This window comes from Channa argus, chromosome 8, assembly GCF_033026475.1.
Source record: "Channa argus isolate prfri chromosome 8, Channa argus male v1.0, whole genome shotgun sequence".
Classification (NCBI taxonomy): domain Eukaryota; kingdom Metazoa; phylum Chordata; class Actinopteri; order Anabantiformes; family Channidae; genus Channa; species Channa argus.
In genome coordinates this window covers 5,279,336-5,304,916 of record NC_090204.1, presented here as the reverse complement: position 1 = coordinate 5,304,916, position 25,581 = coordinate 5,279,336, and the positions used below count along the sequence as shown (strand labels likewise).

The 25,581-nt window shown below is 41.5% G+C and overlaps 4 protein-coding genes across 9 annotated transcripts; 2 read left to right on the top strand and 2 right to left on the bottom strand.

Moving 5' to 3' along the window:
• Window positions 1-2,105: 2,105 nt before the first annotated feature.
• paics (phosphoribosylaminoimidazole carboxylase, phosphoribosylaminoimidazole succinocarboxamide synthetase) lies at window positions 2,106-9,552 on the bottom strand. 3 transcript variants are annotated; one of them, XM_067513026.1, is made up of 15 exons: window positions 9,138-9,552; window positions 8,415-8,912; window positions 8,274-8,333; window positions 7,587-8,198; window positions 6,959-7,036; window positions 6,549-6,706; window positions 5,191-5,233; window positions 4,898-5,095; window positions 3,921-4,099; window positions 3,636-3,815; window positions 3,403-3,516; window positions 3,214-3,297; window positions 2,725-2,905; window positions 2,481-2,639; window positions 2,106-2,401 (listed from the first exon to the last, which is right to left on the bottom strand). In XM_067513026.1, the coding sequence occupies exons 1-15, from the start codon at window positions 9,532-9,534 to the stop codon at window positions 2,235-2,237; spliced, it is 3,108 nt and encodes a 1,035-aa protein (XP_067369127.1). In that variant the 5' UTR covers window positions 9,535-9,552; the 3' UTR covers window positions 2,106-2,234. The 3 variants fall into 3 exon arrangements, with proteins under 3 accessions (XP_067369127.1, XP_067369128.1, XP_067369130.1); XM_067513027.1 differs by lacking the exons at window positions 8,274-8,333; window positions 8,415-8,912; window positions 9,138-9,552 and adding an exon at window positions 7,350-7,492 and having other exon boundaries at window positions 7,587-7,709; XM_067513029.1 differs by lacking the exons at window positions 6,549-6,706; window positions 6,959-7,036; window positions 7,587-8,198; ... (1 more) ...; window positions 8,415-8,912; window positions 9,138-9,552 and adding an exon at window positions 5,477-5,616.
• ppat (phosphoribosyl pyrophosphate amidotransferase) lies at window positions 5,814-13,781 on the top strand. The gene is made up of 11 exons (XM_067513031.1): window positions 5,814-5,947; window positions 9,976-10,042; window positions 10,344-10,550; window positions 10,716-10,828; window positions 10,917-11,062; window positions 11,223-11,295; window positions 11,385-11,536; window positions 11,667-11,794; window positions 11,883-12,104; window positions 13,041-13,161; window positions 13,285-13,781. The coding sequence occupies exons 1-11, from the start codon at window positions 5,820-5,822 to the stop codon at window positions 13,455-13,457; spliced, it is 1,530 nt and encodes a 509-aa protein (XP_067369132.1). The 5' UTR covers window positions 5,814-5,819; the 3' UTR covers window positions 13,458-13,781.
• A 157-nt stretch (window positions 13,782-13,938) lies between these two features.
• si:dkeyp-117h8.4 (uncharacterized protein LOC572032 homolog) lies at window positions 13,939-18,716 on the bottom strand. Its single transcript, XM_067513030.1, has 9 exons — window positions 18,523-18,716; window positions 18,324-18,387; window positions 17,921-17,976; window positions 17,758-17,791; window positions 17,632-17,657; window positions 17,474-17,546; window positions 15,858-17,360; window positions 14,432-14,474; window positions 13,939-14,346 (listed from the first exon to the last, which is right to left on the bottom strand). Exons 1-9 carry the CDS (start codon window positions 18,598-18,600, stop codon window positions 14,337-14,339), a joined length of 1,887 nt encoding a protein of 628 aa, XP_067369131.1. The 5' UTR covers window positions 18,601-18,716; the 3' UTR covers window positions 13,939-14,336.
• A 426-nt stretch (window positions 18,717-19,142) lies between these two features.
• Window positions 19,143-25,510, top strand: aasdh (aminoadipate-semialdehyde dehydrogenase). Of its 4 annotated transcripts, none has more exons than XM_067512615.1 (14): window positions 19,143-19,421; window positions 19,553-19,673; window positions 20,218-20,426; window positions 20,531-20,723; window positions 20,808-21,049; window positions 21,139-21,254; window positions 21,337-21,509; window positions 22,055-22,382; window positions 22,454-22,566; window positions 22,646-23,327; window positions 23,423-23,586; window positions 24,059-24,184; window positions 24,388-24,519; window positions 25,049-25,510. In XM_067512615.1, the coding sequence occupies exons 1-14, from the start codon at window positions 19,183-19,185 to the stop codon at window positions 25,451-25,453; spliced, it is 3,243 nt and encodes a 1,080-aa protein (XP_067368716.1). In that variant the 5' UTR covers window positions 19,143-19,182; the 3' UTR covers window positions 25,454-25,510. The 4 variants fall into 4 exon arrangements, with proteins under 4 accessions (XP_067368716.1, XP_067368715.1, XP_067368719.1 ...); XM_067512614.1 differs by having other exon boundaries at window positions 20,158-20,426; XM_067512618.1 differs by having other exon boundaries at window positions 19,358-19,421; window positions 19,588-19,673; window positions 20,158-20,426.
• The last annotated feature ends 71 nt before the right edge of the window (window positions 25,511-25,581 follow it).

Sequence of the window (25,581 nt, the reverse complement as noted above, 5' to 3'; positions counted from 1 at the left end):
GGTTGCTGTCTCTTTAGCAGAGCAACCAGTTCACACAGAGGACACACACCTGTCTTCTGGGAGACAGCTTATGAGACAGATTTAAGCTCTCTGGCTTGTCCTCATAGAAACAGGAGTACGTGCATCTGAACAGCTAGCACTGACGTAATTTCAAACACTGCTCCATCTATTTCTGTAACTTAAAACTGGTTTGCATATTCCACTAAATGTTCCCTAACGGCACAAACAAAACCCTACACAAAATGTTTAACTAAATACAAAAATCACAGGTTGAGCACAAATAGCAAATACTGAGGTCAAAGTTCTTCTGCTGTAAGAAAAAACCTTATTGTCAGCATTGAGCACATATACATATTGCACATATATGTTACAATAAAATTCTTTCTCTGCATTTAACCCATCCCCCTTGGGGGAGCAGTGGGAAGCCACAGGGGGCACCCAGGGAGCTAGCACTTAATAGGTTGGTTAATAGGTTAATAGGTTGAACAAGTCATTTCCAATGAGAAATGCCCTGCTTTTTAAGGACACGCCAGTTGCAAAATAAAAGTACATCATCAACAGTTTGCCCCTTTGATTGCTCAGCAAAGTGTTTTACCCTGTACCATTATTAAGCTCGCTGTGTGAATTCAGCCTACCAACTGAATCCCACAATATCTCAGCAGTCACAAGCAAATCAAATTCCTCAACTTGTGGTCTGTCTAAAAAAATACAAGTCTTAATTAATGCTTCTCTTACAATTGACATAGCCCCACTTTCATCAAAATCAAATCTGTTAATCCTGTACTGTGCATCCAGAAAGTATTGCCAGCACGTAACTTTTTCCACATGTTGGTGTGTTACAGCCTTAAATTATTCTCCTCAAAGTTCTACAAATAACAGCCTATAATTACAACATGAAAGACGTTTGTTTGAAATCTTTGCAAATTTACTAAAAATCAAAACCAAAACAAATAAATTGCCTGTATATAGGTATTCATGGCTCAAAATTGAGGTGTGGTGCTGTTGATTTGGAAAAGCATACACCTGTCTGTATAAGGTCCCACAGTTAACAGTGCATTTCAGAGAACAAACCAAGACATGAAGTCCAAGTAACTGTTTGTACACCTCTGAGACAGGATTGTATTGAAACACAGATCTGGGTCCAAATGAGCACAGTGGTTTCCATCATCTGTAAATGGAAGAAGTTTAAAACCACCAGGACTTTACGTAGATATGGCCGGCCGGCCAAACTGAGCGATCAAGGAAGAAGGGCCTTAGTCAGGGGGTTGACCAAGAACCCAATGGCCACTCTGAAAGAGCTCCAGCATTTCTCTGTGGGGAGAGAACAACCATCTCTGCAGCACTTCACCAATATGGCCTGTATGGTAGAGTGGCCAGATGGAAACCACTCCTCAGTAAAAGGCACGTGACAGCCCGCCTGAAAGACTCTGAGACTATGAGAAAGTGTCACGTCTGGAGGAAGCCAGGCACCTCTCACTACCTGGCCAATACCATCCCTAAAGTAAAGCATGGTAGTGGCAGCATCATGCTGTGGGCATGTTTTTCAGCAGCAGGAACAGGGAGACTAGTCAGGATTGAGGGAAAGATGAATACATGAACGTACAGACACATCTTTGATGAAAACCTGTTCCAGGGCACTTTGGAGGATCATCTTTCAACTGGACAATGACACGCAGCCAAGATAACAAAAGGAGTTGTCTAGGGGACAACTCTGTAAATGTCCTTGAGTTGCACAGCCAGAGCCCGAGCCCAGACTTGAACCCGATTAAACATCTTTGGAGAGATCTGAAAATGGCTGTGCACCAAAGCTTCCCATCCACATGCCAAGCTTGAGGCTGTAATTGGTGCTTCAACAAAGTATTACGCAAAGGAGGTGATTACGTATGTACGTGTTTTTTTTTTTTAATATACATTTGCAAAGATTTCAAACAAACTTCATTCACATTGTCATTATTGGGTATTTGTAGAACTATGAGGAAAATAATGAATTTAATTATTTAAAATAAGGCTGTAACATAAAATGTGGGAAAAGTTAAACACTGGGAATACTTTTTAATGCACCGTGAATACATTCTCACCATGAAATAAGCATTTAATTAAAAAGCTTTGAATTATTTCTTTTATTACAGGAATGACTGAAGTGTGTGAGAGTACATGTAGATTTCATCTACTGTTACAAGATTTTTTTCATAGCAACCAAGATGAAACTGATAGAAACTGGGTTTTGAGCCACTTCAGAGACTGCAGGCCTGAAGCTTCTTGTCAGCCAGCTTGAGAGCCACCCAGGTATTGAGCATGGAGGCCCTCAGCTTGCACCAAACCAGGTGATCAGTCAAGCCAAAGATCTGTGCCGCAAACTGAGCAGCGGCCTCGGGGGAGAGGACTGTGGAGCAGCCGAGACCTGCAGGTGGAAAACAAAACGTTCATTTACAGTGATAAACACCTTCGAGCGACACATTTGGATTAATAGCTATGCTGACCGCTTGGCATACGCAGGGATGACCAGACATCTTGGGCACCCCAGTCTGGAGTGAGAGGTGGGCAGTTGATTACAGGGTAAGCAGTGTTTCCCGACATCACTGGACCAAGGCCGTTACTTCTGCCAGCTACAGCCACAAACACAGTAGGTACGCCATCACCTGAGAAAAAGCATATGGACAACAAGACAGATAAGACCGTTGATGTGTCTAGAAAGCAGTGAGCCTGTTGAAAACGTAAGCACACCTTCATATTCTGCTTTGATGCGAAGCGTCTCATCAGGTCCTTTGTGTGCTGAGGTGACTCTGAGGATACAGGGAATGCCGTAGGAAGTACAGGCCTTCTTGATTTTTTCACAGTGGGCCATGTCAGAGGTGGAGCCCATCAGGACCACCACTCTGCCACTAGCCTGGGGCTCCAGCAGCAGCTAGGGACAAATCACAACTCACAATTCATGATTTTCATTTGTTTGTAGAACCAAATTTGAATGTAAAAACATAAAAAGCAATCCAGACCCTGAAAAGACCACACAGCAAATAACAGTTATTGATTGATTGACTAAGAATTTAACTAAGAAAACTACAAACCTCAGGGTGCAACAAAGACTGAACCCTATTAAAACATTTTTATAAAAACAATTACATTTAAAAAAAAAAACAAAACAAAAAAAACGACAATTTAATGCCATAAACCTGCCCTGGTAACATGGTTTTGAAAAAAAAGGGTGCTGTATACCTTGACCCTTTCAGACACCCACTCAAAGTTTCTCTTCACCATCTGCATTGCCTCGGGGGTAACTTCTTTCAGGTCTCGGTACACCTAGGAAGTGTGGAAAACACCTCTTCAGCTTTTATTTTAATCCATTCTTTATTGTGTCAACCAGCAGGACACACACACCCACACACACAAAAAAGCTGTGCCAACCTGTTTATCTTTTTGCTGGCTTCGATCTCCAGCGGGCCACAGCCTCCATGAATCGTTATCAATCACATCAGCAAGAACAACCTCTTGAGTCTTCACATTCACACCGAACTCGATCTAAGAGCAAAATCAAAAATATAACTCTTGAGTTAGGTTGCATCTGCAAGTACTCAGGAGAAAAGTGGTCATAATAGGACACTAATGTAACCAGCAGAGGGAAGCACTGCTCTGTGTACCTTCATATCCACAAGCGTGCAATTTTGAGTGGCCCAGGACTTTTCCAGAATCTCAAAGATGGCCACAGTGCTGCGATTCATGATGTCCACTTCACACTGTCCAATTGTGAGGCCAGAAAGGCAGAACTTGGCCTCTAGTAGTTGCTCCACTGACCACTGTGGATCATTGTTGGCATCATCCTAAATCAGAGAATAATACGTTTTTCAAGTTGATTAAAAGCCCTTTGAAAAAAAAAAAAAAAAAAAAAACACTGAAAAGGTATGCAGGCAAGGCCTCAGACTCACTTTAAAGAACATCTCCATCTTCAGGGGGGAGAAACGGTAGCCTTCCTTGACTCCTGGATTCCTCTTGAGAAAGGATCCAGTGGCCACTCTCCGACAAACCCACTCAATGGGAATCATCTCACAATGAGTCGCGATGAATGCTGTGTCTGAGTGCTGCCTCACAAAGGCAGTCTTAATGCCTGGAAAACAGTGTACATAATAAAACCAGGCCATCTAGCAAGGGACGTATAGATTGCTGGTCAATTTTCAAGGATGAAGGCAGTTTAAGGGTCGTCAGTTAAGCCTAGATCAGTTTCAACCCTCACATGAAGGCTGACATGATGGGGATTGGTTGGTCATGTTCTAATGAATTATACGCAGTAATGATATTTTAAGTCACGAGAAAAACATTATCACAATTCAGCTGACAGGCACCGTTCTTCTGTGTAATAAGAGTTCCTTATCCAATACCCTTGTGAATAAAGTATCTATCTATTCAAGCAAAATGAAGAGTCATGTTGGAATCTGGGCTCTTTTGGATTCAATGTTATAATGCATGCAACCGTCCCCTAACACCTGACAACTTAACTGCATGGCTCTGTTAGTACTGAAATGCAAGAAATTAATTAAAATGTTCGACTTCTGATTAATTATATGGGAGATTTTTATATTCAGCTTATGGACAAAACAAATTGGATAATGTAAATATCCAACTATGGCTTAGAAAGAGCTGCAAATATATTTATTCTGCTGTCTGTTTAACCAATAACCCTCTTTCTAAATAAGAGGGTTACATCATTGATCTATCAGAGACAACCAAGGGACAAATCTGTTTTTAAGCATTAATTATGCTGCTTTGTCACAAAAGCAATAATTGTTCGTCCACTTGTCGGAAAACAGCTTCAAGGTGACTATGATGACATTTTTCAGGCCCACACAATACAATGACAGCGAATGTTTTGAATGAATCAACTAAAGTAGCCTTAATCAGTCTTTACCAGATTCCTGGAGCAGCTTGAACACGCAGCTCGTCGTTTTGTTGGCAATGGCAGCCTTGCCCTCCATCTGGTCTTTTCTTACCGCATTCCCAGCTGTGATCTGGTCCTTGGACTGGACCAGAACCAGTCCGGGTTGATCCACCAGCTCAAAAATCTGCTTCGTCTTTCCCTCACTCACTTTCTGGCCGATTTTCAACTCTGAAAACACGCACACAGAAATAAGAAATCCATCAAGTTAAAAGCTTCAGTTAACTTTAAATGACTTCAAATGCCCCCAGACTTTTGTACTGTACCTGGTGCAGACGCCATGGTGGAGTTCTTTAACGACCTACAATCCTGAAAGATAATTTAAAACAACGCTTGAAAAGTTGTGAAAGTGCAGGCAGCAGCGATGGGAAGTGGATTGCGTGTTACGTGCTCCGACAGCCAATCACATCCTTTATCAAACTCAGACAGACCAATCACAGCAGCGCACTAGTCACCACGTGGTGAAACGCTGCTCAAACATTAGCACGACGGATCACTCTATGCTTATCTTTAAATAATCACATTTTCTCTGTGTTACGAAGATAGTTTTACCAATAACGTCTTCAGAGAACGACTGGCGTCTTGGCCGAATCGATTAGTTTGATTCAGTCTACTTGATTCGTGATCGCAAAACACCACGTGTGTTTCGTCAGTTCACGATGTTTGTCTGACTGCTCTGTGATAAACTTCTGTGACACCCGTTATGGTGACCTGTCGGACGTCGAAGAGTTGTTCTTGACACCGAATTGCCTGGTTTTTCAAACTTTTGATTTCACAGCCAAACATGTCCGCCGAATTTCATTTGTAACGCGGGGTGGGGGGGGCAATCAAGAGCAGGCACACGGAGCACGAGACGGTCGGTGGGGGTTGCAGGGGCACCGGGACAGACGGCGACATGGAATTTGAGGAGTCCGGCATCGGGGAGGAATGTGGGGTTTTCGGCTGTGTGGCTGCCGGAGAGTGGCCCACGCAGCTTGAGGTGGCTCAGGTCTTATCTCTGGGACTGGTGGCGTTACAGCACAGGTAAGTAACGGAAAGGTGTACGTGCATGGAACTTAGAACGTGACCGGTTTCCTCAAATTACCGCTAACGGACAAGCTTTAGGGAACAACCAACTCCGCTAACTAGTGTTACCCTAGTCCCCTGAGTCAAGCCATAAAAAGAAATTTGGGTTAAAAATCACAGTAGCGCAGCATAGATCCATAAGTAAAAGCGTTTGCAGAAGAACCGCCCACAACACGTGACTCGAGTCAACATTCAAACGTGAGGAAAACGTGACTTAGAATGAGAGTAGCGCTACCCCCAATTATAAAGTAGGAATGCTGAAATGTTCTTCCAAAATTACAAATCTAATCACGAATTTACTAAGTTTCTAATTGTTTTTAATCAGGGATTTGTCATTAACTGAATTCACTTTTTATTTAACTAACTGTGCAATATCCACAATTCGTTTATTAAGAATGTATCAAACCTAGAAACACTTAACACCAACAATACTGAAAAAGTTTAGTTGGGCATTTAAAATAAACTAGTTGCTGATCAAGTTCTTGCACCTCTAAGAATAAAGGTGCAGTTTGTTTACCTTCCTTTAAGTTATTTCCACAGTTGGCTTATGTCACGTTACCTGTCGCTCTGGGGAGGGTTTAGGGGAGGCCATCGAACAGACTGAATTAATCTTTATGATCGGGACGTGATCCTGCTCCTCTTTACATTGGGCCCCGAAGTTATCAGCTACATCAGATCCAGTGCCTTGTTTTTTAACGGGTGTCTGGCATAAGTGGTCTGAAAACAAAGAGAAGCAAATTCAGATTGTTACAGCTTCATAGCAGCTTTTCAAGTATTTATCTGACAGTGGGCCTTAACTTGAATTTTAAGTTTGCTTTTGTTAGAAGCTACAAATGCAACCTTATCCATAACTTAATCATGGAACTGCAAGGCAAATCATGGGACTGAATCAGAAATGACAAAAGCTTTAGTCAGTTCTGGACATCATGTGGCATGCAAAGTGATTACAGGAGGAGGCAAATTTCAGACCTTGATCCACAGCTTTTCTCTTCATTCCTCTGTTTCCTGAATTGGCGTCCTCTTTTTCAAGCCTAGTTTCAGCAATGTCTGCAAAGAACAGAACGCCATTACATTAGCTTATTTTTACAAAACCTTTTTTTTTTCACGTTACATATTTAAATGAAGACAGACTTGTGACTAAACAAACATTGTTAGAGTGGCTTGAAAGCCACGGATTAACTTGTTGACCTAGAGCTTTGCATTTAAAGTTAAAGAAATGCAGTTTATATTTCTGTCCTGGTGACTCAGGAGGGTCCGATACGGATTTACTGTCTACAGATAAAAGGGCCCTATAAAAGCTGTTCAGAGCAAAGATTTTGTGTGGGGGCAATTTGGGTGAACATGTTCTCTAAAAGTTTACCTTGGTTGAAGTTTGGGAGTTCATAAGTTGGATGAAAGTGATGTAGTAGTTCAGTCTTGTACATGTGAGTTGTTGCAGCATTTTGAGAGATGGATGTAAAGTTAAAACAAAGTGATGTTTTTAGCTGCTCTGAATCTCTGCCCCTGTTGATTTCATGGATTAAATTATTACCGGCTTGTACAAAATGTCCTTAATTTAAACATCTTAATAGACATGAATAAATAATAATAGGCTCACTCTTTAGTCTGTGCTGTTGATCCAAGCGACGCTCCTCAGCTGTGTGCATCCTCAGTTCATCATTGTTCGGTGCAACATCAAGGCTCATAGATGAGACGGAATCAGAGCTATAATTTCTCTCCTCCATCGGCCCCAGCATTGTTGTCACTGTGTTTGTCTTTGTCAAATAGACATTTACATGGTCCTCATCCTCGCGGCCCTCCAGGAGTTCTCCAGAATCTGCTTGGTGGTCTGCAGTTCCTGTGTCATGTAGTGAGCCGTTACTTGTGCGATTCATTATAGCATCCACCTCATCGTAGAACCTCATGAGGCGTCTTCGGTCAGCTTCATCAGTCTTACCCCTTTGGAGGGAACGGTAAAGGTACTTGAGGTTCTTGTACTTGGTGTGGCACTGTTTCCAGTCACGTTCAATACCTTGCTGCATTAGCCTGTTGGAGATCTGGACAAAAATGTCTCTCTTTCTGGTAGAGCTCTCCAACTGCCTGCACACACGCTTATCGGACCAGACTTGAATCAGTGCTCGCACCTCCTGGTCACTCCAATTTCTACCTGTGTCCGTCACTGTGACAACGTGGAACTGGTCTGAACTGGATGGATCTGATGGATGAGCATCTGGAGTAAATAAAAATGGATTAAGAGAAGCAGAGGATAGCAAACTGTAAACTGCACTGGTTCTATGTTTTATACCTGTTCCTCTCCATTTTGCTTCATTGTCTCCCTCCATATCGTAATCATCACTGTTGTCATCTGAAAATATAGGTAGTAGAAAAATTGATTGCTCTTTTATGCTTGAATATCAAATTACTATATTGTAGACTGAAGACATACCATCATCAATTTCAATGACGACCTCACTTTCTGGGGCTGCTATCTGTGCTGCATGGCCTGTTGGTGTTTGTAGCCTCCCTGGAGCTATTTCTTCATCATACAACCTCTTCTGCATCTCCATGGTGCCGTTTTCCAGTCCACGGTCCAGCAGAATGGCTTCCACCTCATCGAAGAACTTCATGTACTTCCCTTGACCTCCTGCACTGCTGCCCCCAGCAGAATGAGCAGTCCTTGCAGTTTTGTAGTCATATTTCAAGTTCTTGTATTTTGTCCGACATTGTTTCCAGTTCCGGACCACCCCAAAGTTCCTCTGCATCTGTCGAGCCATCTCTTGGAAGATGGATTTATTGCGTAGAGTGCATTTCAAACGCTCTCTGATACGCCGGTCAGCCCAGACACACAACAGAGCCCGCACCTCGTCATCTGTCCAATGACGCCCCCCTTCTTCCGTCACACTTGGAGTGTATGGAAGAGCTCGATGTAGTCGACTCTTGATTCCTGTAAACGCATGCACGCACAGTGTTAACCTGTATCAAAATGTCGGAATTTAATATGACTTTTAAGATGTTGTTACTGCAAGCAGGCAAAAGTTTAAGTTTTCTGCTTCAGTTTGAGGCTAAAACTCGTTTCTCTGACCTCCCATGTGTTTTAAAACTAAAATTTGTTGAGCATTGTAATATATTGTCATCATGATACTGCAGTTGGGGTTGAACCTACATTTACCTTCCTGTATTGGGATAGTGACAGAGGAAGGGTAGATTCCTCTTTGATTACCCACATCTTCCACCTCTTCCTCCCAGCCCTCCGCCGGCCTTCCATCCCCTCTTGGACTGTAGTTTGCTGAAGTGCCTGCTGCTGCATCAGGCTTCCTGCTCTGAAGTCCCAGAATTCTGCATTTGGCCTGACACTCCCACCAGCTGCGCACAACATTGAGCCTCCTCAGACGCTCTGAGATCAACTCATATGTGGTTCTGCTTTCAGCTACGTGCTGAGTTTCCACCTCGTCCCAGACAGACATGAGAGCCAGCACCTCAGCTTCTCCCCACTGTCTGTCCACCGAGCCTTTTTCCTCCACTACCTCCCTTTCTCCTCCTCTTTGTCTCTCTGCTCCTCTCTCCATGTTTGAGCTGACCTGGAAACGCTTTCTTTTCCCCAGCCTGTCTGTCTCTGCTGCCCGGTTCCCTAGGCAACCAGGCGGTTAAGCCTGAAAGCAACGCCTCCGTGCAGAAAAGCAGCCTCACCACTGGCTTAAGCTCTGTGGTGAGGGGGAGGGACCATCTGTAATCCGAGAAGCAGCTTGGTAAATAGGCTGAAACTGCAGCAAGACGACTCTCCTTTTATGGCAGCTCCACAGCACTGATGCAGACGTTTCTGTTTTGTTTTTTTATTGCTCATGATTCCTGCTTTACTTTGCATGAATCAAACCAGTTTGGTTTGCCTAAAGGTTCAAATACAACTGTTAGAAATCAAACAAGTGTATTCATGTTTAAACTTGAAGAAAAGAGACTGAAGGAGCATAATTACACTTTTATGATTTACCTCTATTTGTTTTTTTACATAGGGGTCAGGAAAGTGCTGGGATTGTTACAAGTAATGGAGCCACTACCCCCACATACACTGCTCTTAAGGTAACTGCATAAATATGATTATCTATGGGCAGAGCACCTTGTAAAAATGCAGAGTAGAGATTTATCAGAACTACACTATTTTTATTAAATGTGTGCCATAAATAAGCTTTGTAGTCCCACATATGCACCCACAGTTTGATGTTTGATTACATTGAACGGTTGTATAAAGCCTCATCACACTCAGAATGTGATCTGCTTTTTAATTCACAACCTAAAAGCTGTATTTTATTATTTTCTTTACTTGGTTGTGCAGATTTTGTAGCTGTAAACCTCTCTCGCTGATTCCTCTTGCCATTTTAAGGGAATGGGATTAGTGAGCACTGCTTTTTCACCCGAAGCACTTCTGAAGCTGCGCTATGGTAACCTGGGTATTTGTCACACGCGCTATTCAACTACCGGGATCTCAGAGCTGCAGAACTGCCAGCCCTTCGTGGTGGATACGTTGCATGGCAAGATTGCTGTAGCACACAATGGAGAGCTGGTCAATGCTCATGCCCTGCGGAAAAAGGTGAGAATGGCCCTCTGCTTGTGTACACGTAGTGACGTGCAAATAAATGTCCCTTTCTGTAAATAATCCCCTTTTCAGATATATGTGAAAATGTCAGAATGAAGATGTCTTTTGGAAACATTCGTTTTTATCACATCCAGCCAGTGTAAAGAAAATTTCTTGTAGGTAATGCGTCATGGCGTAGGCCTCTCCACCTGCTCAGACAGTGAACTCATTACCCAGCTGCTAGCGTTGAACCCACCTATGGAGGAGCAGGATGCACCAGACTGGGTTGCCAGGTCAGTGTTATTACTTAATGCTAGTTAAATATTTACTTTTTTTCCTACACTGTTGAAATACTCGATGCTCTTTTTTCTTTTTTAATAGAATAAAAAACCTCATGACTGAGACCCCCACATCATATTCACTGTTGGTGATGTTCAAAGATGTTATCTATGCGGTGCGTGACCCTTATGGAAATCGACCCCTCTGCATTGGACGACTTGTTCCCATCTCTAAACTGCACAGTTCTGGTATTGTTTTTGTTCTTTGAGAGAGACTGTGTGCACTAAACATACTTCTATTAATGATTTAGAAGAGGCCTTATGAGGGGTCATCGGTGCTAGTTATCAGTGGTCTTTCTTTTTGTAGTCAAATGTGTAAACTGGCTGATGATTAACTTTCTTTGATCAGGAGCTGGAGAGGAGGACACTGAGGGGTGGGTTGTGTCATCAGAGTCCTGCAGCTTTCAGTCCATTGGTGCCAAGTAAGATTTCAGCAACAAGGCAACATTTTCAGACCTATAATAGCAGTACTGTGGTTTATGACCATTTTAATGTCCCTCCTGGCTCTCAGGTATTACAGAGAGGTCCTACCAGGGGAAATAGTCCAGATATCCAAACATGGAGTCAAGTCACTGAGTGTTGTGCCTCGTCCTGAGGGAGACCTCCCTGCCTTCTGCATATTTGAATATGTGTATTTTGCCAGACCAGACTCTATTTTTGAAGGTATCAACCTTTATTATAAATCATACTTTATTCTACATTGTTCTTAAATGTCTGGTTGGTTTGTAGAATCGCTGATATAATAACGTGATGGCATGGTGCATGTTAAGTTTTGTATACCACTGCCTTACAGGGCAGATGGTCTATACTGTCAGGCAGCGTTGTGGTCGGCAGTTAGCCATTGAGGCTCCAACAGACGCAGATGTGGTCAGCACTGTGCCAGAATCTGCCACCCCTGCTGCGTTGGGCTACGCTCACCAGGTCTGTCTGCAAAGTGGCTGCTAATAAAGCTCACTTATAAACCCTCCAGCTGTTCTTCTAACCTCACACTTTTCTCCTTCTTCCACAGTCTGGACTACCTTACATAGAGGTTTTGTGTAAGAACCGCTATGTTGGGAGAACATTTATTCAGCCAAATACCCGTCTGAGGCAGCTTGGAGTTGCTAAGAAGTTTGGAGCTTTGACAGACAACTTTGCAGGGAAACGAGTGGTACTAATCGATGACTCCATCGTAAGAGGCAACACCATCTCTCCCATTATTAAACTGCTGAAGGAAGCTGGTGCAGCAGAGGTTTGTTGACTACACCTTTGTAAATAGTTATATTACAATCTTCTGCATTACAGGACAGCAAAAATCAACAATACTACACTGATTTTGATAACATATTTTCTCCTTTGTGAAAAACTGGATGATTTTACTTTTTCAGACCTGTTTTCCAACAACATTTTACAGTGCCCATTTTTCCCTTGAATAAAAGCTATAATCTTTTATAAAATACCTTCTGTAATTTTAGTTTAATTGACATTATTTATATAGCACCAAATCACAGCAAAGTCATCTCAAGGGACAGGTCAAGACCTTAAGGAATTATAGAGAACCAAACAAATCCCCCTTGAGCAAGCACTAAGCAACGGTGGAGAATAAAAACTCCCTTGAACACAAGAAACCTCCAGCAGAATAAGGCTCAGGGTGGGCAGCATCTGCTTCGACTGGTTAAGGTGAATGTAGAGGGGAAAAGGGAAGCAAAATTAAACATTAAGCAACAAACAAAATATAATCAGGAAGACCAGGTGCACCAGCACTAGGATACACAGCGTGTCTCCATCACACACGGGGAAAAAGCAGAGGCAGAGAAAGGGGAAAAAAAAAAACTTAGAAGATGCAGTAATTTTCAGCAGTGCACAGAAATTGTCCTTGTCGGGAAGATGACATGGACTATACACACTGGTTCAATAATGAACTTAATTATTTAACTTAATGATTTGAGACTGAAACCACCACACCAGTCAGAAATTGGTAGCGGGTACAAGCTTTTAAAAGCTGGAAAAAATAAAGACAAACCTCCCTCAGTCTCACGCCTGTTGAGATGCTCACAAACACCTGTAGCTGTGTTATGTGCCCCTGTGCTGTGATAGCACATTGAGATTTTGTGAGATGTCAAACCACCAAAAGAAACTGCACGTGTTGCTTATGTTGACTTTCTGACCTCTACTTCTACTCTGACAGGTCCACATCAGAGTTGCCTCTCCACCTCTCAGATTCCCTTGTTACATGGGCATCAATATTCCAACCAAAGAAGAACTTATTGCGAACAAGCCTGAGTTTCAAGACATAGCCAGATATATTGGTAAGTATGATCTCACAGGTTGATTTAGTATCTCACTGAGTGTCTCAGTTACTGACAAAACCCACATACTGTGCATAATCAAATTAAAGAATCCATCTCATGTAATATTAACCTGTTTTACAGGTGCTGACAGTGTTCAGTATTTAACTGTGGAGGGCCTGGTATCAGCTGTCCAGCAGGGGATTGCCTCAGTCCAGGAGGACAAGATGATCAGCCCAAGTAACAAGTCCAGCAAGAGGGTGGGCCACTGCACTGCCTGCCTGACTGGGAAATATCCAGTAGAGCTAGAGTGGTAATTGTAGCGTAAATGTCATGATCTATCATAATTACAGAAGCTGTAGTAGTGGTAAATTCACTGTAAGGTCCCAAAACTGATACATTATTAAAATGGTCTGGCATATTAATATTTTTGACACTACAAGATGTTGTAACTAAAGAGCTATTTCTTACCTCTAGTAGCTGAACATTGGTGCAAAAAAAAAAAAAAAAAATGCATACTTTTCATCCTTTACCAAGGTAAATGTGTACCTTTTATTTTTTCAGATGTCTTAAAGTAGTTTACATGTTTTCACATTCCAAGTCTCAGAAAAAATGGGGATTTACAAGTGTACAAAAACAAAGCTTGTTTTCCTTATCAAATGTTATTTTTTTCCTACCTTTGCCTCAAATGAACTACTATCTTTTGTTTGGGTATGATTTTTGTTTTCTTACATTTTAAGCATTTCATGAATATAAATAAAATGAATAGTTAAATAGAAATTGCCTGTACATTGGAGATTTTTTTTTTTTTTTTGCAGAACTTTATTTCAATAATACATTATGCAAATATGACATTAACTGAGGTAACGATGCTCCAAAGTGACTACAATTTAGATGGAGTACAAACCACATTAAGCAGTTGTAACAGCACTAGTAAAAAGATTCAAAAAGAGACACTAGCACTTAGGACATGAGTTTTACCAGGTCTTAGTTTCACTGCTGTTCATTATTACCCTGACGTTTGGATTTTACCTGCTGAGGAGATTAACAATTGCTTCCAACATCACCTATTGCACTGTTACCATCCACTTTTCACCAGTGTCTGTAATGGAAACATTGTTAACTTTGTTAAATTATTTTCCATCCTGGGACTTGGAGAATATCTTTGGGCAGGGTCTTCCATAACAGCTCTATGTTCACCATTTTCTGCATATGTGAAAAAGACAACGCTGATTAAGAGAACACAGAAATACTGAAAAACATATTATATATGGGAATTAATTATAATTACCCTGGAGAGTAGCTAGTTGCCACACTGCTCTCAAGTCTATCTCCTGTTAAATAAAACAAACACTTCAAGAATAAGTTATAACAGGATTCAACATTTGCAAAATGTACCAAAAAAGTTCCCAATTCTAAAAAAGTTGGGTAGATGTGAAAACCTAAATAAAAATACAATGCAATGATTTGCAAATCTACATAACAAAGTATTAGATGTTTAGACTAAGAAATTTTACGATTTCATTGAAAATATTAGCTCATTTTTAATTTATTGACCAGAAACAAATCTCAAAAAACTTGGAACAGGGGCAACAAAAGGCTGGAATGTAATTGCCCCATATCAAAAGCAAATGGAGGAATATTTGACAAATAATTAGGCTAGGTCTGTAACATGACTGGGTATAAAAGGAGCATTTCAGAGGCAGAGCCCATCAAATAAAGATGAGCGGAGGTTCACCAATCTGTAAAACATTTTGAACAATTTTAGAAAAATATTCAATGTAAAATTGTGAAAACTGAAGCTCCCACTATCTACAGTAAATAATATTAATCAAAAGATTCAGAGAATCAGGAGTAATCTCTCTGGATCTGAAACTGGATCCACCTGATCCTCAGGCCCTCAGGCGGCACTGCATTAAAAACAGGCATGATTCTCTAGTTGACATCGCTGCATGGCCTCAGGAATACTTCTACAAACCGTGTCACTGTACATTCCACAAATGTAAGTTAAAACTGCATCATGCAAAGAAGAAGCCATATGTGAACACGATCAAGAAACATGGCTGTGTTCTCTGGGCCAAAGCTCAATTAAAATAATCGGTGGCAAAATCGAAAACTTGTATTATCAGATAAATTAAAATTTGAAATTCTTATTGGAAACCATGGACCGTGTCATGTGGACTAAAGATAGAGGGACCATCCAGCTTGTTATCAGTGGACAGTTCAAAAGCCTGCATCTCTGATGGTATGGGGCTGCATTAGTGCCTAAGTCATGGGCATGGTTTTGAGGAGAAGAGTCTGGGCACTGAACTGGCCTGCCTGCTGTCCAGAGCTCCCACCAATAGGAAACATTTGGCACATCATAAAACAAAAAATCCAGAAACAAAGGCCCAGGACTGTTGAGCAGCTAGAATCCTGCATCAGACAACATTCCTCTCCTAAAACTCCAGCAACTGCTCTCCTTAATTTCCAGACAGTTGTTTTTTTTTGGGGATGTGTTGCTGCCATCAAATTCAAAATGAGCTAATATTTTCCATGAAATGGTAAAATGTCTCAGTTTCAACATCTGATATGTTGTTTATGTTCTGTTGTTAATAAAACATGGATTGATGAGATGTGAAAATCATTACATTCTGTTTATATTTACATTTTACACATCTTCCCAATCTTGTGGAATTGGGGTTGTAAGTGCCAGAAAACTGATAATAAACGCTGACCTTGAAGCATCCAGGCCTCCTGAGGTGCATCGGTTAGACGCTTCTTGGTACTGACTTTTTGAAACATGCTGTGTTTACTGGAGCTCAGAGCAAGGTCATCATGAGCCTGCTCCAATTCAGAGGGGGAGAGACAACGCCTCAGCATCTCCTTGCTATGCCGCTTGGACCCTGGGGAGGATGTGTAACACTCCTCCCTGGAGCGTTTGGACTGGGGTTGGCTATTCCACTCTAATTCTCTGTGACGCTTTCTCAGAACAGAGCGGTGAGGCGACAAAGCAAGAGCTGCCAGAGCTGAGGCTGAGTTGCTCTTGTTGGCTTCAGATTTTCCCCCACAGAGACGACAGGGCGGAGTATCAGAGAAAACTGATTTGTTCTGACAGACAAATTTGTGGTAAAGTTTTTTGAAGTCCTCGTCAAGCTTTTTTGGTGAGCAGAAGACACGAAACGATGGCTGAAGGGAATCAAAGGAAAGTTGGCGGCACAGCCTGCGATGACCCGCTGTGGATGACTGAGGTGAACGGAGCTGTGGGTGGAGGGAGTTAGAGTTCTGAGGGTATAACATTCTCAGGTCTTCACAACGCTTTTGTTGAGGGGAGGACAGAGAAACAGAGATTGATCTGGGCCTAGTAGTCACTCTGGAAAAGCTGTCAACAGAATATTGTCTCGAGCTTTTGGACAAAGATTGAGGTGAACCGCTGAGGCTAGTCATCTTCATTGCGATGGAGGGACTCTGTCTGACTGGGGAGCCATAAATGTCAGGTCTTTCTTTAACAGCATACATGGAGCGGCCAGCAGCCTGCTCTGACTGTGCAGAGAGAGAAAGCCTTTTAGACCAAAGAGACTGGTCCAAGGATGCTTTTGTAGTGGGATAGCAAGGTCGTGAAGGACTAGCACTGTAAGTGGAAGGCTGTACTCCCGTCTGGGTCGGTTCAGACACAGTGAAAGTTTCATTTAGCAAGATATCTTGTGGTTCAGTGGCCCCAGAGAGGTCCATCGCAAGGATAGGCTGGTACTTATCTCGTGTCTGCTGTCCCCTTTCAGTCCCCAAGCACTGCTGACGTGCCTCCCGTTCCTGCAGATTGCTCACCGTTCTCAAAGGAGATGGAGAGGCAGATTCAATTCCTGTGAAGTGCTTTTTCTCCCGGCGTTTGAAATTCTTCTTGAGCAGTGTCCTACTAGTCATCTTTTTTGTGTTGCTGTTGGTGTGTCTCAGCGTGACAATAAAGGTGTTATTAAGATTGCTTCTGTTTGACTGCTGTCGCCATCTGCGGTATCTCCTCAGCACAGAGTCAGCGACCTCAGAGACATTCTTCCGATGCCAGGCCTTCTCAATTCGACTGATCATGCTGGGGTAGAGCTCCACTAAAGTACTGCCGTGACTTCTCAGAGTCAGTTCCAATTCCTCATCTTGATCTTCGGGTTGGAGCTCGGCCTCAGGAAAACTTCTCTGACTCTCATCCAATGAACTCACAGTGAGCTGAGTGGAATCACTTTTAGCCATAGCTGGAGGACATGTGTGGTAAAAGAAAATAGCAGCTTAAAGTAGACAGCAATTGATCTAGCTTCATTTCAAAGTCTGCCATAAACCAAAATGTCTGTTGGTTTCTTTATCTTACCATAATCGTCTCCAGAAAACTGGCTGATAAATGAAGTCTTATCAGATCTGCCATCTTCATGTGAGAAATCCAACTGTTCAAAACAAACCATAATCAGTTTAATATAAACCATAAATTAGAACTAGATATAAGTGTTTGGAGATGGCAGGTATATTTACCCGAGAGCTTATTGTAATGTCTTGTTCTGTGGGGGGAAAAAAAATTAATTGCATAAAGTTACAATTACAAAAGGGTTTAATAACGTCTCTAAATTTCCATTCTCATTGTAAGGGATTGATGCTTACCTTTTAGTGACTCCTCTTGCAAGCCATCGAGGCTCTGAGAAGAGATAAGCGTTTAATTATAAGGTCTGAAGGCATAACAATTGTTCCATTAAAGTAATCTCTAAATCTAACAAATGCAATTTGATCATATGTGGATGCAGCTCATGTTCATTGCAACCCAAACCTTTGATTCCAGCTTGTTTAGATCTATTTTTGACAGCCTCATGTAGTCTTCAAGAGCTTCACCATGCAAAGAATCCAGAGAGAGGAGAAACACAATGATACCGGTCTACAGGTTAACTAAGGAACTGCAGGTATGGAAATAAATCAACAAACAACAATAACAACAATAATATGTACTACTGCAAATAAAATTATTATTACTTTAGAAATACAAACTCCAAAGGGAATCGAATTTATATCGATTGAAACGTTAAATTGCAAACAGTAGAAAAACATTGTTCGTTGGGAGACCGGGAGATCGGTCTGGCTGGAGAGGACAATTCATTTTAGCATAACATCAAATCATGGTTAACGTTACAGTTAACTTTACTGCAATGTCCACATTTCAATAACAATTAACTTACTTTTGGTTTGTATGATGTCAAGATCCACCTCTATTCCCCCGTCTTCATGCTGAAGCTTTGAATACTATTGAACAAAAGAAAATGTTAGCAAACCCATTCTTCCAGTTTTGTTTAATGTAAACACTAAGCTAAACTTATCATTAGCTAGCTTGCTAAATGCTAAAACTAGCATCCCCACTTCCAAGACACATCAACATACCTTGTCTATAATTCGGTCCAGTGAAGTTTTGAAGTTAAGGCTGTTTTCATGCAATTGTTTCCGTAAATATGCGTCCATGTTGCATATATATATGTGCTCTTATCTCGATGTTGATAGATGGTGACACGTACCACTAAAAAGAAAAGGCGCATTCAGGTTCAAAAACCTTTCTTCACAAATATGATTGGAGGCCGTGTGGTGCATTCCTGACGATGGGAAATCACGGGAAATAGATGTTGACATAAGTAAGGTATTTAAAATACAAATATAAAACTTTTTTTTTCATACTGAAGTTACCCATGTGAAGCAGTGACACCCTCTACATAATGTTTTCATGTCAATCATTATGTGTGACTACACTTGTGTACAAATAATTAAAACATGCTTCTCTTGCTCGCTTGTCACACACTTCTTGTCTTAAACCCTTTACGTTACTTTTGACATGATGGCAAACATAAATAGCCACAAAGACAATTTATGTATTTTGTAAATATACATAGACTCAATATAAAACAAATTAAATATAAAACATCAGCGTTTAAAAGCGGATATAGATGAATTTAAGAGCAGCCTAAAACGCAGCCTCGGAAATACGTCATATATATGTAATGCGTCATCATAAGTCGACTAACGTGATTTGACTGGACATAAACAAAAAGAATGGCTATGGAGACACTGCAGGAACTTGTATCCGCCGCCGCGTCCCTGTACATGAATAGGACAGCTGTGACATATGACAGCGGATCGGCATCAGGCAGCCCGGTGTCTCTGCCGTACGGACATTTGGTTGAATTGGCTGGTGAACTGTCTCATGTTTTACGAAAGAACTGCTCTCCCAATAACGGCGTTATCGGGCTGTGTTGCTGTGACGATTTGTTCATTCCTGTTTGGATTCTGGGGTGAATTTGCTGTTCTTATTGAGCGACATTAACACACCAAGTTTATATGTAAAAGAATGGAATTAACAGATTTGAATCATCAAGCCACAAAACGTGAAGTATGTCAGAAATCATTCTGTATTGTTTTACAGGATTCTGCAGTCACCTGCGGCTTATGTCCCTTTAGACCCAGAAGCCCCTGGATTTCTCTCTGCTAGAGTCATGGAGCGATGTCACCTCAAGTACTGTGCTGTGAAGACTGACCACCTGCAGGTATGCTATTTTTATTTATTTATTTTGATTTTTTTTTTGAAGTATGAGATATGACATTAAAAAAGTCATACATACATAATTCAACTCAATGGGCCTTAATAACTTATAAGGGACATTATTCGTTAAACAATAAAAAAAACAGCACATTTATTTCTTTTAGGATTAATTGTTAAAATAACACTATATCAGATTTACACATGCCCACTATAATGTACCATTTCCCACCCTAGGGCATTGTCTAATTTCCCTTTTCGCTCTAAACAGCTTTTCAACAAGTCAGGGTATCCCAGGTTGAACGCATTGATGTATCTGTATTCGAGTAACTGATCATTGACTGATATATATATATATATATATATATGTGATATATATATATATATATATATATATATATATATATATATATATATATATATATATATATATATATATATATATATATATATATATATATATATATATGTGATCTTTTTTTTTTATGTAGCAATTCCAGAAAACTCTGATCAAACACGTAACTGTGGAGATTTGTGTGGTGTTGCCCAAGTTCAGATTAACGCTGATACAAATCAAGCTGCTGCCAGTCACTGAACATGGACGTGGACCAGAACAAACTGATCTCTGTGACACAACTGCTGTAAAAATGGGCACTGAACCAGGCTTGGCATATGTGCTGCACACTTCTGGATCAACAGGCCTCCCAAAGATTGTGAGGGTACCACACAAGTGTATACTCCCCAATATACTGCACTTGAGGTCAGTATTTTTAGGTTTTTGTCTTTTTTGTTTACTTTAGAACAATATGTATTCAAAAGAGCAGCACAAACTGTTGTTGGAAAACTGCATCTTTTTCTGGTAAGATCTTTGTTTCAGATAAATGCAGATGATGTTATTTTCCTGGCCTCGCCCTTAACCTTTGACCCCTCTGTGGTGGATATTTTTCTGGCCTTATCATCTGGAGCCCAGCTTCTCATTATCCCTACTGTGCTCAAGAAAATTCCTAATCGACTGGCTGAACTGCTTTTCAAGCATCATAGGACAACTGTCCTACAGGCAAGGTTAAATAAATCAGAGACTGTCTTTTGGATAGGACAATCTTTCCAGTCACTTTAATGTGGTACTGATGTGTTTCCACAGGTCACTCCAACTCTGCTTGGTCGATTTGGCCACCGTATCCTTAAACAGGAGGTGTTGTCATCTGGCTCCTCACTGCGGGTTTTGGCTCTGGGTGGAGAGGCCTGTCCCTCACCAGCTCTGCTGAGGAGCTGGAGGCAGACGGACAATAAAACCCAAATCTACAATATCTACGGTATCACTGAGGTGTCCTGCTGGGCATGTTGCTACAAAATACCTGAGTCTCTACTGCAATCCAGCAATGGGTGAGTTGTGCCTGTTTAAAGATCTTTGTGGCTTTTGCGTGGTGATTGTAAACAACCTGCAGTTAACCTAACTTCATTTAACATTACAGATCTTGCAGTTCAGTGTCATCTGTGCCTCTTGGGACTCCACTCCTGGGCACTGTGATGGAGGTCAAAAATGAACAGGGTGTTGTTGTTACAGAGGGTGAAGGACAGGTGTTCATAGGTGTGACAGATTTCAAAGAGTACACTATAAATTAATCACATTGAGGTTTGCAAATTCCAAGTCCTTATGATCCCTGTTGCAGGTGGAGAGGACAGAGTGTGTCTTCTGGATGATGAGGAGACTGTTATCCCTGCGACAATGAGAGCTACTGGTGACTGGGCTAATATTAAAGACTCTCAGCTGTACTACCTTGGACGGAGAGACAGGCTGATAAAACGTCACGGAAAGAGGGTGAACCTGGACAGCTTGCAGCAAGTAAGAATGTGTTCACTTTAAGGAAAGTTGAAGTAATAATAATTTGTCACTTACGGGCAGCACTACAACCTGTAAATACTACAAAAGTGGTAAATCATGTAAATTCAAAAATTATAGTACATAGGCACATAATTGGTGTTGTGTTTCTGTGTGTACCATATGTATTTTAAGGCAGATATTGTTATGTAATTCACAATGGAGCTATCTCTTGTTCTTTTTTTCTGAAAGAAAATCCACAGAATAACTAATGTTATTTTTGAGTTGGTGTTAGTTTTTCCTTCCAGAAGGCAGCAAACAGAAGCAGCAAGGATATGTGTTTTTACATCATGCTTGAGAGAAGACAGCTCTGACTTCCCTCTGCCCCTGAAAGTTCCTGGAACTAGATTTAATAATACAAGCCGTGCTGAAATGCCGGTAGCTCCAGATCGTGTCTCCACAGCCAACTGTGGACAGTGGAAACAAAAGCACAGCCAGAACTATGGGAAAAAGGTCAGAGACAGCTGTATATTGTTACAAGTATTCATGTTTTATTTCTCCTCCTCCAGGTAATATTAAGCCTGCCGCAGGTGGTGGCATGTGCTGTGGTTCTGTACAAAGGCTCTCGACTTCTTGCCTTTGTAGTGGCATCAACATCTGGGGATGAGAAAGCAGCTTCTCCTCTCCCATCTGTACTGCAGTGTGTGGAACAACTTCCCACAGCGTCACTTGAGCATCGGGAAGGCCTGCACTCATGTGCTGTCCACCAGGAGGAGACAGCGGGCGCAGACGGAGATCTGAAGAGGCAAATTCTGAACCAGCTGGCTTTGTTACTGCCATCTTACAGCCTTCCTGACACGGTGTTGCCAATCCCATCCTTATGCCTGACTCCGCATGGTGAGTATTAGACGCATGGTAACTCAGCTCATTTATTTGTCATTTTAGAAAGTCTAATCATTTATTGGCAGGCAAAGTAGACATGGAGGCGCTTATGAAAATACACGAAAGACAGAGACCGTGTTTAGACTCTTCATGTGACGACATCAGCAAACTAAAGAAAACGCTTCAGTCTGTGTGGCAGGTAATTCATCATTTTAATTGGAAAACTACACATTTAAATACGTTGGTTGCATGTGTTTAACATTGGAAACTTTCCACAGGAAGCTCTAGGTATTCCCAAAGATTCAACGATTGAGGAAGAATCCAACTTTCTGTTGAGTGGAGGGGATTCTCTCAAAGCCCTGCATCTCTGTGAAGACATCGTTACTACTGTAGGAATTAACTCACCAGAGCTCTTGGAGATCATACTCGACGGGACATTTTCTGACATCCTGCACCATGTAGCCAGATTAATGCCCACACCGCCAAGGGAGAGCAGTCCGCCATCACTGCCTAAGACCAAGAGACAACACACTGATGTGCCCTCCATGGTTCCACTGAAGAAGGAATGCAAAAGACATGTGACTCAGACAGCAGAGAGGTTGCACAGCGGCAAAGAGCTTTTCAAAGTTATAAGAAGAGCGAGTGAGGTGAGAACGATAAACATCAGAAATCCAGAGATAAGCAAAAGCCTTAAGGCTGATGTGCCCAGATCTCTGGGAGTCAGTCTGAGCTGGTCCTCAGACACAGGCAGGTGTGTGGATGCTTCCCCGGTGCTTCTAGTCCGAGAAGGAACAGATCAGAGTTCACATATGATTATTACAACAGTGTTCATCGGCTCACACTCTCACAGGATGCAAGCTTTACACATGGACACTGGCAGCCTTCTGTGGGAGCGTGTTCTTGGGGGCAGAATCGAGGCCTCAGCTGCTGTGTCTCACTGTGGGACCATGGTGGTTATAGGTGAGTACAGGGTTGAGTTACAGTTGATTATTTTCGTATAATAATCAATTTAAAATTTTTGACAATACTTAGACAATAAATCTTTATTTTCCAAGGTTGCTATGATGGCTGTGTGTATTTCTTAAGCACTACCTCTGGAGAGACATTGTGGATGTTTGAGACAGGAGATGCTGTGAAGAGCAGTCCTGCTGTGGATCCCCTCACAGGTCTGGTGATGGTGGGCTCTCACGATGGGCATGTTTATGCCCTGAACCCAAAGGTGAGTGATGCTATCGCTCTAGTGATTTTTAGAAAACACACACTGATACACTAAGATGCAATTCAGTACATGTTTAATACTGCTAAAAACAAAGCGAATACACTTTTATTGCTACTTTTTTCTAAAATTAGTCTCTAAACCTTTGCTTTTGAATAATACGATAAAAGCCTGTCTTATCCATTTAAAGTGGTTCTCAGCAACTCCTCAAGTATGTGAATTAAGTGATGTGTATTTTCTGCAATACATTTTTCTTTACATTATAATGAACCTAAAAATATGAAGAGTTACACAATGTAAGCTTCTTGCAATAATATGCATGAGGTCTCTCAATTATTAAAATGGTGAGAATCAATAGCTTTGAGAGGGATAAGCTTTAACAGACAACACTGTGTGTTTTCTATAACCAAAACCGATTAGCTGGAAATAACAATGTCAGTAATTAAGATAAATCGAGGTAAATGTGTGTTTTTAGGTTCGACAGTGTGTTTGGAAGCGTCACTGTGGTGGTGGAGCTGTGTTTTCATCTCCGTGCATCCACCCCTCTCACAGACAGCTCTATGTGGCCTCACTGGGAGGTCACGTGCTTTGTCTCAACCCAGTGAGTAAAGAAAATTTACAAAAATAGAAAACTTTTGCTATTTCAGTGATTGATGCCCGTGATGATTCCGGGTTGGTATTGAGGTAAATACTGTATAATCAGTCACATCTGATACCTGGTTCGCTCTCACTTACTGAGAACTGCAGAGCATGTTACAAATGACAAAGTGCTTACACTGTATGTGCCGTGTTTCTGTTTCAAAGGATGGTGGAGAGGTTCTTTGGTCACACTGTAAAGACGTCCCATTCTTCTCGTCACCAAACTGCTTCTCTGATAACGTGGTGATCGGTTCAGTGGATGGGAACATCTGCTTCTTCAACAACACAGGGAAACTGGTATGAAGCAGAGCAAAAGACTTGTAAACCTGCTCTGTGGAAGAATAAACAAATTGTTTGGTTGGGTTTTCACAACTGTAACAATATTTAGTGCCTGTTACAGTGAATAGTACTTTGTTCCAAGGATTTTGCTATTGCAGTATCTTACTATTAGATGATTTAACGTGAGTAAAATAAATGGCATATTGAATTGAATACAGTTTACATAAAGTATTCTTGCACTGCACAATTTCAAAGACTAATTTTTAGGCATGAATTGTTTTTTTTTACTTGCTATTCATAAGTGTGGGAAATTATCATTGTATGTTCTGATTAGATGGTAGTCTAATCAGAGCTCTTCACTCTTCTCTTATTTCTGACAAAAAGTCTGTGTGTTCACACAGAATTCTGGGATGTGTAGTGTTAAATGACACATGTAAACACAGGTGCTATAATATCAGCCAGTACTACATTTTAAAGATTGATTCTTGAGCTAAACTTACTGGAAAGCACTTTAACCCTTCACTGAATGACTTGTGTTTGTCTGCAGGTCTGGCAGTTTCTGACTAATGGACCCGTCTTTTCATCTCCGTGTGTCACACCAGACCAGCAGAGGGTTCTGTGTGGATCACATGACGGTCGCCTGTACTGTTTAAACTGTGCTGATGGATCTTTAGTTTGGACCTTTCAGACATCAGGCAAGGTGTACTCCTCCCCATTTGTGTTTGATGGCTCTATTACTGGAGGGAGGGGGATTCTAGTGGCCCTGGCCTCTACAGACGGCACAGTCTGGATCCTGGATGCCGAAGATGGACAATTGCTGGCCTCACATACTTTACCCGGGGAGCTGTTTTCATCCCCAGTGGTGTATGAGCAGTCTCTCGTGGTCGGGTGCCGCAATGACTACGTCTATTGTTTAGAGCTGATTGTGAAAGAGGAAAAACAGAAGGAATAAATGTATATTTGCACTGTTTTTATAATAAATGTGGATGTTTCTATTGTAGACAGGAAAGGGTGCTTTGGGAAATAGAATTTTATTTAAAGCTCAGGGTGTGAAACCTAGAACAGAGAAATAACGAGTCA

Excerpts from the sequence above, each read along its gene's own strand:
- aasdh (XM_067512614.1), top strand. The coding sequence starts at position 19,183 with ATGGCTATGGAGACACTGCAGGAACTTGTATCCGCCGCCGCGTCCCTG. Across the intron at positions 21,510-22,054 it reads ACCTGGACAGCTTGCAGCAA|GTAATATTAAGCCTGCCGCA; the intron begins GTAAGAATGTGT and ends CTCCTCCTCCAG. Across the intron at positions 23,587-24,058 it reads TTTATGCCCTGAACCCAAAG|GTTCGACAGTGTGTTTGGAA; the intron begins GTGAGTGATGCT and ends GTGTGTTTTTAG.
- si:dkeyp-117h8.4 (XM_067513030.1), bottom strand. The coding sequence starts at position 18,600 with ATGGACGCATATTTACGGAAACAATTGCATGAAAACAGCCTTAACTTC. Across the intron at positions 18,388-18,522 it reads TGGACCGAATTATAGACAAG|TATTCAAAGCTTCAGCATGA; the intron begins GTATGTTGATGT and ends TTTGTTCAATAG. Across the intron at positions 17,977-18,323 it reads TGACATCATACAAACCAAAA|CTCTTGAAGACTACATGAGG; the intron begins GTAAGTTAATTG and ends TGCATGGTGAAG.
- paics (XM_067513026.1), bottom strand. The coding sequence starts at position 9,534 with ATGGAGAGAGGAGCAGAGAGACAAAGAGGAGGAGAAAGGGAGGTAGTG. Across the intron at positions 7,037-7,586 it reads TCAACAGCACAGACTAAAGA|ACATTGCTGAAACTAGGCTT; the intron begins GTGAGCCTATTA and ends TGTTCTTTGCAG. Across the intron at positions 2,640-2,724 it reads CATCAAAGCAGAATATGAAG|GTGATGGCGTACCTACTGTG; the intron begins GTGTGCTTACGT and ends GCTTTTTCTCAG.
- ppat (XM_067513031.1), top strand. The coding sequence starts at position 5,820 with ATGGAATTTGAGGAGTCCGGCATCGGGGAGGAATGTGGGGTTTTCGGC. Across the intron at positions 5,948-9,975 it reads CTGGTGGCGTTACAGCACAG|GGGTCAGGAAAGTGCTGGGA; the intron begins GTAAGTAACGGA and ends TTTTTTACATAG. Across the intron at positions 10,551-10,715 it reads CTCATGCCCTGCGGAAAAAG|GTAATGCGTCATGGCGTAGG; the intron begins GTGAGAATGGCC and ends AATTTCTTGTAG.